The 15,462-nt window shown below is 35.9% G+C and overlaps 1 protein-coding gene and 1 pseudogene across 1 annotated transcript; one reads left to right on the plus strand and one right to left on the minus strand.

The window, feature by feature from the left end:
• Positions 1–3,762, plus strand: LOC125476208 (annotated as a pseudogene).
• A 2,487-nt stretch (positions 3,763–6,249) lies between these two features.
• On the minus strand, positions 6,250–14,039 carry LOC125476168 (probable LRR receptor-like serine/threonine-protein kinase At5g10290). Its single transcript, XM_048581950.1, has 13 exons — positions 13,942–14,039; positions 13,650–13,861; positions 12,800–12,948; positions 12,199–12,331; positions 11,995–12,066; positions 10,942–11,085; positions 10,768–10,839; positions 10,517–10,582; positions 10,318–10,388; positions 10,082–10,225; positions 8,316–9,052; positions 7,586–7,901; positions 6,250–6,981 (listed from the first exon to the last, which is right to left on the minus strand). The coding sequence occupies exons 3-12, from the start codon at positions 12,879–12,881 to the stop codon at positions 7,587–7,589; spliced, it is 1,836 nt and encodes a 611-aa protein (XP_048437907.1). The 5' UTR covers positions 12,882–12,948; positions 13,650–13,861; positions 13,942–14,039; the 3' UTR covers positions 6,250–6,981; position 7,586.
• Between the last annotated feature and the right edge of the window lie 1,423 nt (positions 14,040–15,462).

The following is a 15,462-nucleotide window of genomic DNA, read 5'->3' on the forward strand; positions in this document are numbered from 1 at the left end:
TGGTACGGCCTCTCCTTGATGAGAATTGCACACCTATATAATTCATCTCCAAATATTTACAAACTTATATAAGTTACGTTGATAGTATATCTGGTTAGAGCATGCACACATAAATCATGTCATTTGTGTCGTTAGAAGCTTTAGCAATGGCAGGCGTCGATTATCGCTCGGCTGATATAACTGTGGAAGGATGGGAGAACGGGGACTTCGAGCCATCAACTCCACCTCATTTGCTAGCAGAAGATGTAGAATACAGAAAAGAGGAAGTAATAGTTGAGAAGAAAGAAGAGAATCATGAGAAGAGCAAACCACTTAGGGATTGTAATTGTATAAAGAACGGATTTCTTGATACCACATTTCTCCCTTACCAGGAAAAATTGACGAATTTGTAAACGATACTATGTTAATCGTGGGTAGGCCATATGCGGCTTTTATCTCAAAAGTTTGCGATACGATTGAAAGTGAAATCACTCAATTTAAGTTATATTTAATGTTGTCAATTTAATTTACAATGTAATATTTTGTATCCTTCAACAAATGTAATCCTAAATTTTTAAGGTGGCGAAAAAAGTAAATTTGGATAGGTTTACTTTTAGTTTTTCTTTTTATAGTTATAAATGAGTGATATATTAATTACACGTTGCAATACTTTAATTAATTTTCTAGATCGAAAGATGATAAAGTAGGATAGAATAGTTTATATATCAATCGTTCGAACCAATTTGGAAAAATTCGGGATGCAAAAACATGGGAATCGATGTTTGTTAAGGGCTACCATATGGAAATTTTTTGTTAGTGATCAATCACGAGAATTCAAGATTTTAAGAAAAGTAACTAAATTATCAGGCGTTGAAGTAAATGACATTGGCGAAGGTTGTTGATTCTACGAGAATATGCTACAAATTATAAGCATAATTTTGCCAATATCACCCAAACGTTAGCCCTTATTGTAAATTGTCACCTAAAAAAATAATTTTAGTAGTCTCACTCAGTTAAAATTATGTTGCAATGTGCCAACAACTGAGAAACTTCATCTGTTTTGCTTCAAAAATTTTGCATGTACTTGCTACGAAATCCTACAGAACGTCAAAAGAGTCACGTTTGATTCACCCACAACATTTTTAGACAAACATAAAAAATAATGAGTTACGCTATAAGCGATACATTGCAATGAAGTTCTATACGAGCATTGGAATTTAATTACTTTTGCAAGTCGAAAATAGTACACATTGGTCCAATAAATTCAGTAAAGTTGATGGTTTTCAAGCGGTGCTTCTATGGATGAAGTGATACAGTTGATACCGCTTGAAACTCATTACTCCTTTCATGTACCATCATATAAAAAATATTAGCTATCTACACACGTATTTTTACTTTGCATATACACCTTTCAATTTCGGCATTCAGATCGAATGAATTGAAGAAGATCAATGACTAAATATTAACAAGAGTGTGTGAAAGGTAAAAATGAGTGTGGAAGGTAAAAATAAGTGTGTGAATAGCACTATTCTAAAGAGAAAAAGGTTGTTTCAGTTTTTTTTTTCTTGCTGTAGTTTTTCTTTTTTGTACAAAGGATATTATCTATACTACATGAGAGGGCGTGGGCTTAACCTCTCAATAAGTTAACAATTATGTAGTTTAAATTCACCTTTGGCAAGAATCGAACATAACCTCTACTTAAATGAAGAAGAATACTACTAAACCATAGTACTAAGTGGCAATTGGTAACGTCATTTTAATTTGTAATTACAGTGGGGAATTGGGAATTACCTAAATAAGAAAGTGTACAAGATAAGACAAATCTCTCTCCCCAATCTATAAGAGGAGAAATTCTTGGATCCAGATTGTAGACCCATCAATATCATGTGGTTTGGAAACCAATAATTATATGCCAGTTGTGTCACCTTTCTTTCTTCTCTCACGAGTCAAATCTCTCGTGCTTGGCTTCTTCTTGTTCATAAATAGTTTTCAGTTCTCTCCTAAGAAGTTTCCAAACGACCATACCCAATTCAGATGATATGTTCCGGCTTCTTTCATCCTTGATAAGCGCACAATAATTAGCAAGAAGAAGAAAAATTTAGTTTAGGGAGTTTTTTCTATTAGATATGGAAACTAAAGTGATGGTTTGACAAGGAAACGGATTAGTATATTACTGGTCCTGTTTTTCACAGTTTAGAGCCGCTATATTGACAATTTGTTGCCTTTATATTTCCCATATGTTTCCTTTATATTTCAAGTATATTGACACTGTATTTCCACTATATTTCTAGTAAATTTTCAAATGCTATTGTATAAAATCAAAGTTAAAATCTTTTCAAAAAAAAAAAAAAAACCACTGAGAGAGAAGGGTTCAGGAACTTTCACCCCTATATTGAAAAGTATTTCCTTTATTATCGCTTATTCATTTTGTGGCTTAGCTTGAACCGCACGTGATGTTAGTGTAAAGTATTTTCTTTTTGGAGAGTGGTTGCCTCATTGCTTTCATCAGTTAACCCCATCAGAAAATGGCAGCTACGTAACGAGGCTTGCATCATGGCTTTGATCATGAGCATAAGACTATAAAATTATATAGAAGAAGATGATTCATAAGAAGAAGTAGTTAATTCAACAGCTAAAATCATATTGCTCACGAGAACATTGCCTCTTGAAAGAATCATATACTATATTTCCCTCCTTGAAATTTTCAGGTTTGACGAGAATTTTCCCTGTTTATGCCTTTGATATCCCGTGATCACTTTTATTGATTGAAACTGGTACACAACTCTTTGATCAGATTGCACACATATATGTTAGAACCAATCAAATGTCAAGTGTTTAATATATAACAATTTACACAGTTTTATTTCAAATGAAAAAAAAAAAATCAACAACAAATACAATATATCAAAATATAAACAATTAATGAAATTGTATATAAAATCACTGACTTGTTTCTTGAAAATGGAGGCTTGCAGAAGCAATCTCCTAAGACAGAAATTCGTCCCTACACCAGTGCAGCAGTTTAATGGACGTTGATCTTGCAGGATACAACTATCTAATCCAAGTTCTTGCACTCGAACTTGGATTCTTGGTGAATTGGTTGTGGCGTTTCTCTGTGAAGTATGAAGGATTCGATGGAATTGTTATATTTGTTTCTGATCCGACTGGCCATATATATAATGGCGTAAATGAGCAGTTGAAACCGTTCATATTTATCTTTAAGAATGGTTGTAACTGTTCATATATAATGTAAAAATGATACTTGGGTTTTTTGTCCATCCGAGCCCAAGAGCCCCAAGGCCGAAGGCCCATCTTTGACATTTAATATATGCACCCAAACCCTCCAAGTCTAAGGCCCAAGGTCCATGGCTTTGGCCCAATTCATTTCAAACTATAAGTGAGTTCACTCACTTAGAAAGATGAAGTTTAAAACCTGTTTGGGCGATGTGGGACTAGGAGTCCCATATAAACACAAGTTCCAACAATACCCCATATTTTCTATTCAAACTCTAGCAATACCCCACATTTGAATAGAAAATAAGATACTAGCTAAATTAGTAACGTCTTTCCAGAGAACTTAGATATGATAAGTGTCTTTTGGACTTGAACCTTCTCTAGTGAGTACTTATCGGATTTACCTAATGAAGCAGTGAATTTACTATCTTGAACTGATCATTCTTAATAGGAAAATTGAAACAATAAGTATCACACATATCACATCTTGACACACTTCAATTCATACGGTTGTGTTCAATTCATACGGCCATATATATAATGGCGTAAATGAGCAGTTGAAACCGTTCATATTTATCTTAAAGAATGGTTGTAACCATTCATGTGATCAGTTTTATCCCTTTGGAAAAAACTGAATGCGAAAATCAAAAACGTAAAAATGATACTTGGATTTTTTGTCCATCTGAGCCCAAGAGCCCCAAGGCCGAAGGCACCCATCTTTGACATTTAATATATGCACCCAAACTCTTCAAGTCTAAGGCCCAAGGTCCACAACTTAATCTCAATTCATTTCAAATTATAAGTGAGTGAACTTAGTTATAAAGATGAAGTTTAAAACCTGTTTGGGCGATGTGGGACTGGGAGTCCCACATAAACACAAGTTCCAACAATATATAATTCATCGTCATGTAACCGAGATTGAGTTCATCATCAAAACATTTCGGTGGAAGTCACTTCTAAAGAATCTCCAAATATTCACAAACACAGTAATTACATTCATAGTATATTAAGTTTAAGCTAGCACACAGAAATCACGTCATTCGTATCATTTGAAGCTTTAGCAATGGTTGGCGTAGATTATCGTTCGATTTGCTGTAACTGTTGAAGGATGGGAGAACGGCGACTTGGAGCCGTCAACTCCACCCCATTTACTGACAGAAGATGAAGACGGCAGAGAAGAGGAAGAAGTCCAGAAGAAAGAAGAAGAGAATCATGAGAAAAGCAAACCCACCTGCAAAATTTAACGAATTTGTAATTGATACTATATGTTTATAGTTAGGCCAGGTTTAGGGGTGTGATTTTTACCTTAAAAGTTTTCGATATTATTAAAAGTGAAAGCCCTCAATATAAGTCATATTTAATTTTGTCAATTTTCTGATGCTATATTCTTGTATTCTTCAACATAAGTTGCCATCTTACCAACCATGATTTTTTTTCGCAGTATATGAGTGACATGCACTTTGGCAGCGTAAACAGAATCATATCAAATGTTGTCGGTTTGAAATTAAGACTACAATAACATAGGTTAATCGAGTGGGTCAACAAAAGAGAAAGAAACCGAAACTTTTAGACATAAAATGTCGATTGAACCTTCGGAAATGGCAGGCGTGGATCATGCATAACTATTGATCTTGAAAGTTGGGGTGTGGCGCTCAGGAACAGCCGTCAGCCGACGCCATATCTTCTAGCCGATCGAGCAAAGTTCTGGCATTGACACCGATGAAAAAAAACATGGAAGATGTCATACTAGTTGTCAAACGAATAACAGATGAATGCAAAATATGCGGATTATAATGTTTCACCCAAAATCAAGAAGGAAATGTCTTCAGATTATGTATCATAAAAGCTGAGGATAATTTTAAACAATCTCACCCAACTAAATGTTGTTGCAACATGCCAGCAACGAGGAACTTCATCTATTTTTTCTTCCAAACGACCCTTTGAAAAAGGTCAAGTTCAAATCACACACAACATTTGACACCAGAAAAATAGACGAAATTTTGTTGCAAGTGATGCATTGCAATAAAACTCTAAATGTGGTTGTACATCGACACCATTTTTTTGCAAGTGAAAAAATGATAACAAATCATTTAGTTCTGTTGTCCTTGGTCTAACTTTCCCATAAATTATCATTTCTTTTTCCTTCTGGAATCCCATAACTTATAAAAGAGAATATGGAGTAAAATGGTCCAATAAATTGAGTCAAGATTGTCCATACAAATATGGATAAAATGATACTGCAGCTTGAAACACATAACCCATGTTAATTACGACCTCACTTTTCATGTATATACCTTGATATTTCTGCACGGTTAGATGATAAGTATATTACGGATTGGAATTAGCAATAGTTTAGTCAACACCCTTCTTTTCTTTTTTCTCTTTTTTTTTATTGTCAAACGATATATTTGTTAAATTACATGCTTAGATTAGGAAGTCGACGACGTTCGAACTCACGCTATATTGCAAGGACAACATTCATCTCCACCTCTATAATAAAGGACCACTTGCTAACCAATACCCTTCTTGTTTCCCATGTTTTGAGTGAACGCAGTAGCGAAGCCACATGGAGGCCATGGTCGGGGCAGGCCTATCCTGGAATTATTCCTCAGAAAAAATCAATATGTAGCTCCTTTTATCATAAACAATTTGCGTATTGGTTATCAGTATTTGACAGTACTGGAGAAGTGATGAGAAGAAGTTATGTTCTTATAATATTTTCAATTCCAATTTTTTCATATGAGTTTTAAAGCTCCATCACATTTGTTTGATTAAAACTTTTCATGCCACTTTCCAACTAATTATATTGTTATATTTTGCCTAATTTTTTTCATATGGCTTAAAGGCCCTCCTGAGAACGATTTCTAGCTCCGCCACTGGTTGAACGGTTGCTTGAGTTTTGAACTTGTTACCGCGGTGTATTCGTGTCTTCTTATTGGTATGATGCATCCTATTGAACTTTGTCATATAAATTTACACCCATTCTGGCCTTACAGCAAGAATCATCAAAGAAAAGAGGCCAACCAGTTTATGGAATAACTGCAAAACTACAACATTTCTATTATGACTGTTGACATAAATTAATTTCATCTCATAGCAATGCATCCACACCTACCCAAGGAAACTAATTAAACTACATCACATGTGTTCACATGTAAATCCATTTAACACTTCCCAGTTAAAGAAGCTCCTCCTGGAACTAAATCAAATCTTGTGTCTTTTGCCACATTTGGGCAAGATTATAATTGCATATTAACCAAACTTTACATTTCTTCGATTAAATTGTAGTAATGAGAGAGAGCGAGAGTGGTTGAGGTCACAGATTTAACAATTTAAACTCTCTGTACATGAAACCTGTGAACCGCTTTGCACAAAGGGGTTGGTACCACATATCAACATCATTCAACCAGACTTCCGAGAGTAACGACGTCTGCACCCGTATATAATCTCAAACGCTATAGGTCTTTGACAAACTAACAGTCTTCACAAGTTCAAACACCAGTTTACGGGTGCTCAACACACATAGGTGAAGCCATGTCGGCAGAAGCTTTGGCATGAAGAGATGGAAAGAAGAGACAAGGACCACGCATCACAGTATCTACTGGCCGAGCAAAAACCAAACAACAAAAGTCAAAGGAATGAGAAGAAAGAGATGATTGTAGCAGAACCACAGGTGAAGGAAAAATTGGAACCATGAGCAACAGTTCCCTTCATGCAACCTGAAACTTCTCGTGGTTGCACAAGACCTTTGTTGATGAAGTTGAGCATCTGCATTATTGCAAGACATTTTGCAAAGTCGTCTGATTAGATATCAATTTCAAATTAAACATGTATTTACAGATCTTAAGCTGAGTTTGATCTCTTAAATATTTTAGTTCTATTTTATCATGACACCATAAATAGCGCTAGCTAGCTGTAACTTAGTATCGATGGCTATAACTAATTTAATTGTTTGAATACTAATTCAATTTTTTCCCCTGCAAAGAATAAAAACACTCTAATATCAAGGTTTGTACCTAAACATGAACTGAAAGTGAGACGTAGACTCTACTGCCAATGATAACCAAAATTATGGAAAGCAAAAAAAAGCTTCTATTACGCTCCCTGGCTTTCCTTTAAGATAAATACTAAATTCAGAACAATATTAATCAACTTGATGATACAATCTGCAAGGTTTGTGCTCCATGACTTGGCCACACCAACAAAAGCATGTATCCACAAGATTGCAAATTAGAATTTAAAAGATGAAATCATGATATTATGAATTGGAAATACAGATATGCTTCATTGAGGGTTTAACCGAGCTAAACTACCAAAAACAGTATTACATGCTGACAGAGTAAGAGGAAATGAGTATATAATTTCTGATTACCTCAACGTCCACCGGATAATTCAATAGCATCCTGATTATAAACAGAATCTTCTCCCCAGTCAAATCTCCTTTGTAGTCTTTCATACTCTTGCCTGCGAGTAACTTCTACGTTCTGCCATTCTTCCCAGCGCTCAGCCAGACCCTCCCCTTCGAGCATCCGTACCACCTCCGACATTAATGGGCGGTCTTCAGGGGATCCTTGAGTACAGAGAAGTGCAACTTTGATCATCATTTCTACCTCTTGGATGTTGAAACTATCATTCAAATTGCTGTCTACAATAGCATCCAGTCTCTTTTCCCTTTCCAGCTTTTTGACCTTCAGGAGCAGATAAGCAGAGAAGGTTAGCACAGTGAGTCCAAACTCAGGCAAAAATCTGCACTCAGTGAAAGAAAAAAAAGCTACTTTTTCTTCCTCAAGTGTGATATCATTTCATGTTGAGCATAAGTTACGAATAAAATTCCATACCCTAGCTTCATAGAATTGGAAACAGTCTTTGACCCTACAACTTCATATCATCTGTGAGCATGCTAAGCTCCCAATGCCAATGAAACAATTATTACGAGTAAAATTTAAAAACATGCCACTTCCTTGAGTTATCTTAACATGTGCAAAAATAAGTTTATCTTCCATGGTCAAGGAACTAAACAAGTTTATATAAAAACAGAAGTTCGGGAGAGGGGGAGTGGAGAAGAGAAAGAGAGACCCAAATACAGAAAGAGTTTATCTTACATGGTCAAGCAACAAAACATCATCTTCTTCTTCCAAGCGTGAAAAATCAATTGCCCGTTGTCCTGTTACAAGTTCTAAAAGCATAATCCCATAGCCAAACACATCTGTCCTTTCTGATGACTTCCCAGTGGACAAATATTCAGGAGCTATGTGACCCATTGTGCCACGAACTTGAGTTGTCACATTAGTCTTTCTAACATCCACCAACTTTGCCAAGCCAAAGTCACCAACAACTGCTTCAAAATCTTCATCAAGTAATACATTAGCAGCCTTAACATCTCGATGAATAATCTTAGGGTTACAATGTTCATGTAGGTACTCTAGCCCACGGGCTGTGCCTAATGCCACCTGCTTTCTTCTAGGCCAATCTAAAACAGGCTCGCCAGGTTTAATCTCTCGTAACCGATAGGCAACACTTAAATTCTGCATAAAGGGATACACTAGAAGGCGTTCTTTTGGAGTCGTGCAAAATCCAATCAGTTTTAATAGATTTCTGTGAACAGCTACACTTATCATTTCAACTTCGCGGTGGAAAGCTGCATCCCCCCCAGGACTTTCAAAATCAGTGAGACGCTTAACAGCAACTTTTGTGTTATCAGATAGCACTCCTTTATAGACTTTTCCAAAACCTCCCTGTCCTAGAACATTTTTCTCACTGAAGCGGTCTGTTGCTAGCTGCAATTCCGTCCACGAAAATCTTTTTAACTGGCCAAATGCAATCCTTCGGTCGATTTCACCTGGTGGTTTTCGATTATAAAAATAAAAAAAAGTTAAAAAATAATTAAAAAAATTAAAAAAAAACCCAAATGAGCTCAATTATGCATGGCAGGGCTCACCCAGGCCCTATAGACAGAAATTGGTGACGATAAAAAGTTCATTGACAACAAAATCTAAAATACACAGCTTTAGATGACGTGTGCCATACCCTGTCATGAGTACTTAATGGATCCAATCAATTTTCTCACAGATACTTTAGATTTTTTTTTTTTCTTGCATCATTGAGCGACTTGTGCAGTCAAATGGAGAAAACACAATCTTTCTTGTAATGATTAACGTTTCATGATTTGATTTATATCAATATCAAGTTTTCATCACATTCCCATATTAATGATTTCCACTTAAAAATTTGTTGAACTTATTCAGGGGTCCCTTTTGCATCCATTATTTCGATAATTTACAGTGTGTACAACTTTCAAACTAGCAGTTGATCCAGCATTTTTTATCTGTTTCCTTAAATCATGTTACAATGATGATGATTTCCTAATGCTTGTGGGACGCCCAGTGGTGACACAAAGGGCCCAAACGTCACTGCCTATTAGAGCATTTTTAATGGTAATGGCAAGGGCCAGAGGTCAAATCTAGCCTCCCGACCAAAATGTCGCTATTCATAAAGTTTAGCCCTCTAAATTTGTATTAGAGAACTCAAAATTTTTAACATTGACTGGCCAATAAACAATATTTTCTTTTATGAAACTACAAGATGTTGATCACCCCCACCGCTCTCAACCTTACATAAGTGCAATGACACAACATACCATGAATGTGTAAATATTTATCCTGAAGAGGAACCCCTTGTGTAACTTCAGTCGATAGACCAATTCAATAATAATCCTAATTTGGTTGACAGAAAGGAAATCTCACTGAGCCATTATAAGATTATGGTTGAATCACTTTAGCATGATTGGTCAAAGCTAAAATCAAGGTCCCATTGATTGGTCAGATGATGGAGTTGTTAATCAGTTCTACAACTAGAAAGCAATGCATACCTGCAACATCCACAAAAACTTCACGCTTGGAGCCTTCGTGTCTACGCTTGCAGGTGAAGTACAGTAAACCTCCAAGTAATAATAAAATGATCAGCCCCCCAACAACTCCAACTATGATTCCAAGCTTCGGCTTACTTTTAGCGCCTGTCAAGAGTGGGGAAACCCAATCGTGTAAGCTTATAAAAGGAGAGGGTAAATAGAACGGTTCAATTTTAGATGTTGTTTGACCCATTAACCTGGACCAGCAGTATCAGGTGCACAATGGTGAGGGAGATTCACACCACAGTCTAGGTGGTTTCCTGTAAAACTGAAACAAGCAACACGGGTCAACTCAAGATTCATGCTGAAAAACATATTCTGAATATATGGGTGTGTGTAGAGAGAGAGAGAGAGAGAGAGAGAGAGAGAGAATAGCATGTAGTCTTGTGTTCATACTTGTATTTTGGGACATTAAACAACTGCTCAGGTATTTTTCCAGTGAAAGCATTGGAGACAAGCTGACTGAAAACAAAGTTTTAAGTTTGCCATCAAATACTGAAGAAATGAGACCCAAGTATACAACTTTCACACGGATAACGTTTAGAATTTTAAAAGTTGGAGAGCCAAATTAATTCGTCTAGTATAAAGAATGGACAAATCCTGATTTCTCATATCACATGTGCATTGTACAGGAAAAGATAACGTACAGACTAATCAAGTATGAAAGACTTGAAAGTGACTCTGGGATAGTACCACTCAGATTATTGTTATTCAAAGTCCTGTTTACATCGTCAAGAAAGCACGGTCAGATAGAAGTAAGGATAATGTAGAGTCATTAGATATTAGTGAAAACATTAAACAACGTGGACGAAACAACTTACAAGAATTGAAGACTTTTCAGATTGCCAAGGGAGGCTGGTATTTCACCAGTTAAATTATTATTTTCTAAATTCAAGGTGGACAAACTTGTCAGATTTCCAAACTCTTTTGGTATCTCACCAGTTATGCCATTTCCTTGTAATGAACTGCAAGATGAATGCACCTTATACATATTAGAATCATGGGCATATGAAATTCTCATTGCCTTTCTGTTCATCCTGCCTGTTACATCTTATGGTAATCAATAGAAATTGAAAAACACAAAATAAAAAACAATATCACTTGTTTTCTTCATAAGAATATTGGTGTACCACAATTCGGGAAAGCAACTTGTTAGGATGAGAACCACCACTTCTTTTATATTCTAACAGTTCTTCCCACATGTAGGCCTCCCTCCACTATCATATCCCAACATGTGGGATTCAACTTACAAGGGAGGTTTCAATTGCAGGACTTCCAACTCATGATTTTCTATAATCTAACAATTTGCGAGGTACCTCATTTGCAAGCTTCAATTAATAAAGTTAAATGTCTTAGCAAGCGGTCAAACAGAAAATAACAAGTGTAGACACATGAAGCTAACCAAATTAGCTAGAAGTTGGAACAAGGTTTGTTTAATCCTGAATTAATCCGGAAAATGCTTGAGTTGAATTTGCAATCATAGAAAAGTTGACATTGTCATACTCTACAAACAAGTCTAACCGTACTATCTTAACAATTCCTTACTTTTAAAGCATGGGATTTGGAGTCTAAGCTAAAAACAAATAAATTGACTTCAATAACTCAAGTACACAACCCAGGACGTTGTCAATGCATCAGAATGATGCATGACATTATTTATTCTTCAGTTACCCTAAATTGCATTTTCCATATTCTTAGAAGAAAATATTATAGTTGATCGCAAAATATAATACATCAGATATCTTACAAGTCAATATCAAACTACAGATACTGAGAATCCAGTATCTGTGGTGACAATGCTAGTTTCAGAAATGACTCCAGACGATCCAGTGTTAGAAATTATGATAAACAGAACTAGAATTCTCCTTACTCACAGTGTTTGAAGATTTTTCAGGGCTCCTAATTTAGGAGACAAGATGCCAGAAAATCCAATATTTGACAATATTCTGCAAAATGAAAAAGACCAAACTAAGCATAGACAAGCCAAAAAAAAAACATTAATCTAGGCAATGAGGAATTTCGTATTGTGAAGTGATCTGTTGACAACAAAACATCACAATAACCAAAGGATGTCTTACACAGAAACGACATTATAGTTACGGTCGCAATTCACATTGGACCAAGTGCATGGATTGACTTGGTTCTGGTTCCAGTCCTTGAGCTGATTGGGTGAACAATTCAAAGAAGTCCTTAATGAAAACAGTGCATCTCCTGAAACCGAAAATGCCAATATTCATTATCTAATCGGACAAATTCGCCAACAAAAATGCACCACCACGTTACATAAATACTAGAAAAGGAATAGATACAACAAAGGAAAGTAAAAGATAGTAAACATATTCTACCATACAAAAACCTAAAGACAGTCCACTAACCCCCTGGTTCAACGTTCTTTCTACAATATCCTAGAAAGAGCAAGAGAGGAGATAAAGAAAGAGGTGCAGAGAGGACAGCAAGAGAAGAGAGAAAGAAGGAGGTGCAGAGAGGACACCAATGTTTGAATATTTTAATTGCATCAAAGTCACAATATTGGACATATAGCATTAAACAATAGTAGACTTCTTAGCCCTTATCTTGTTTCTTATGATATGTAACTGAAAGAATGGGAAAATTGTTGTGATTAGCATATCCCAGATGCTGTCTGAATGAATTAAATGTAGCATAACCTCAGAACCGTACCTTGTGCATCAGGCAGTACAAAAGACTGTAAGCAAGCCCACACTAAAACTGCAAAGACCAACTCCATTTTCAACAACACCATTCTTGCTAGTGATGGATGCAATGAAATGCATGGCGGTTATCAAGGAGCGCTTGAATCAATTCCATATCTGCAAAAAGGGACAAAAATCCTTCAGTGAGCTATAAATAGTAGGAACTGCAACAATAACAAATTCGAGGCAAGCCTACGTTGCCATCCTACCAAAGTATAGTTCAGTCAGGAAAATGAAACTGCAATAACAAACAACTTAATGGAAAACAATATGTGCTTAAGTTTTTTGGGAGCCATAGTCTATATTTGAGTACAAAGCCTCAATTCAATTATTTCCTGCAGCAGTCTATTTCTTAAGAAGCAAATTTTAATTATTACAATGAATTTCATACCTGACAAGAAATTAGAAATTGTCATCCTTTGGAAGTTTAAACTTTAAAGTGCACAATGTAAGAGATTCAATCATTCATGTTGTTGGCTCGGCTGTTCCCTTCTCAACAATCATTCATATATTGCAACCAGACTCGAAAATCGAAAGAAACACAGATTCAGCTCAACCCACAAAACAATTCAAACCAATGAATAAAAAATGGGGGAAATTGCAGTTCAATCTTCATTCCCGGAAAAAGTTTAATCCTTTTCTCAGGTCCCAATTAAATGTTTAAAAGTTCAAATTTTCGTCACTTCCATTCCCCACGATCCCTTCAAGTTTTCCCAGCAACCAAACAACAATGAAAAGCAAGCAAAACCCATGTCTGCAAATAATAAAACTAAGAAGAAATACAGCTGAAAGGAGAACAAGAGGAAGGATAGAAGCACCTTTGAGGAGGAATCAGGAAGGAATGGCAGAGTTTCTGGAAGATTGAGTGAAGCTAACCACTCACAAGGTTCTTAGCTGTTTCCCAGTTGACTGTGAGACTTGAGAGGGGAGAGAGAGTGTGTGTTTAGGAGGGTCTGGTTATTCTCAGCAGCTAGTTAACCTCCGAAGACTCAAAAAAGCTTCTGTTTAAGTCTTCTGTCTATTTGCTTCTCTGTCATGAAAACATTTTCTAATTCGACTTTATAATTTCATGGAGGAGAAAAATCCTCGGAAAAATAAAAAATTAATTACTTTCTCTCGCTGGCGGCTGTGCTGCTGCTGGTGTAACAATTTGGTTCAATGCTTCTGGTGAAAGCAAGAGAGAGATCCGTACCAGTTACCTTATCACCTAATTATTGAGAGACAATTGACTGTTCGTAATTGTTGAATTTCATGATAAGTCAAACGAGTCTTGGCTCTTTGGAAAACAAACACTAATCATTCTATATATGGAGTTCATGAGGTGAAAAATTTAAACGTGTTATCGATTAACAATTATATAGGAAATAAATAAAATAGTAAATAAAGTTCCAACAACATTCTTAAAAACTTAAATGCTGTTTTGAGAAAGTAAATGAAGGGTTTTGGCCAAAAATACCCCTAGATATCAAACAAAGTCGTGAATATCGTTCCTTGCATCATTCTCTTCGAGGTGGCATATTACAGGCATGATTCTAACATTGACGACCACACCTACATTCTGGAAACTTTGCTGCCACTTTTACGCCTTTTGAGTTGTTAATCGATTTGCTTGTCCGTCCATTCTATATCAGTCCCCTCCACTTCAGAAAGTTATTATCAATTCACAATAGATTATTAAGAGTTACAATCGCATACTGGCTCGCTAATTGAAACTTAATGGATCGTACACGTACACCAAGTATAGATGAATGTAAAGAAATACCAATGAAATGGATAATCAATTAAATATTTTAATTGAGCTTGGCCAAGACTAATTAATTGGTTTATTAACCATACGAAAATGTTTTGCATTGGGCTTTATATTAGTTTCGATTTTCATGGCCCAAATGTGTTTGGTCCATAAGGACCCATTGGTTTTAAGTTGTATGACAACTAAAACCAAATAGGGAATTAGTCCAAAACCAAAGACTTGGTCGGCCAACATGCAAGGGGAAGTGATGGTAGACTTACTACAAGTTTGCTCCTTTTGGTGTAAATATATTGTTTGATAAAAAAAAAAAGTTTAGGTCTTCCACAATGCCTATTCAAAGTTGTTTGGAAAGAGTACGATGAAGTCTATAAAAAGAGAATTCTTTCTCTAGACAAATCATTTAATGTATTTTCTCTTCTCTTTGATGTGCTTTTTTTCCAGGCTCTACCTCATAGTAATTAATAGTCTAACAATATTAGAGCTCAATCCTATGTCATCCTGTGATATCTTAAAGAGATGTCGAGCACTCCCTTCTGTGGTATCACATAAGGAAGAAGAAGGCTTCGGCACTATCACGTATCACGGCATCGTAAGCATGTATTTTGTTTGTTTACGAACGTGATCTGCAACAAAGACAAGCTGGGATTCTTGGAGCGTGATTATCACAACAAGAACAGAAAAACAATTCAATTGGTTTGAGAGAAGATAATATATTTGAATTTAAAACCAATTAAACTTGCCACTCATTCCAAGCTCCAAATGGTGCAGTAGAAACAGCACTCAGAAGTCTGCGATCAGACCTGAATGCAATAGATTTGCTTTTCCACAAATCTTAACTATCCATAAATCAAAACCAAGTCTCAGTCAACCACTAATCCAAA

The sequence above is a fragment of a genome, unplaced genomic scaffold, assembly GCF_019419815.1.
Source record: "Pyrus x bretschneideri cultivar Hongxiangsu unplaced genomic scaffold, Pyrus_bretschneideri_v1 Contig18, whole genome shotgun sequence".
In the NCBI taxonomy this organism is placed as follows: domain Eukaryota; kingdom Viridiplantae; phylum Streptophyta; class Magnoliopsida; order Rosales; family Rosaceae; genus Pyrus; species Pyrus x bretschneideri.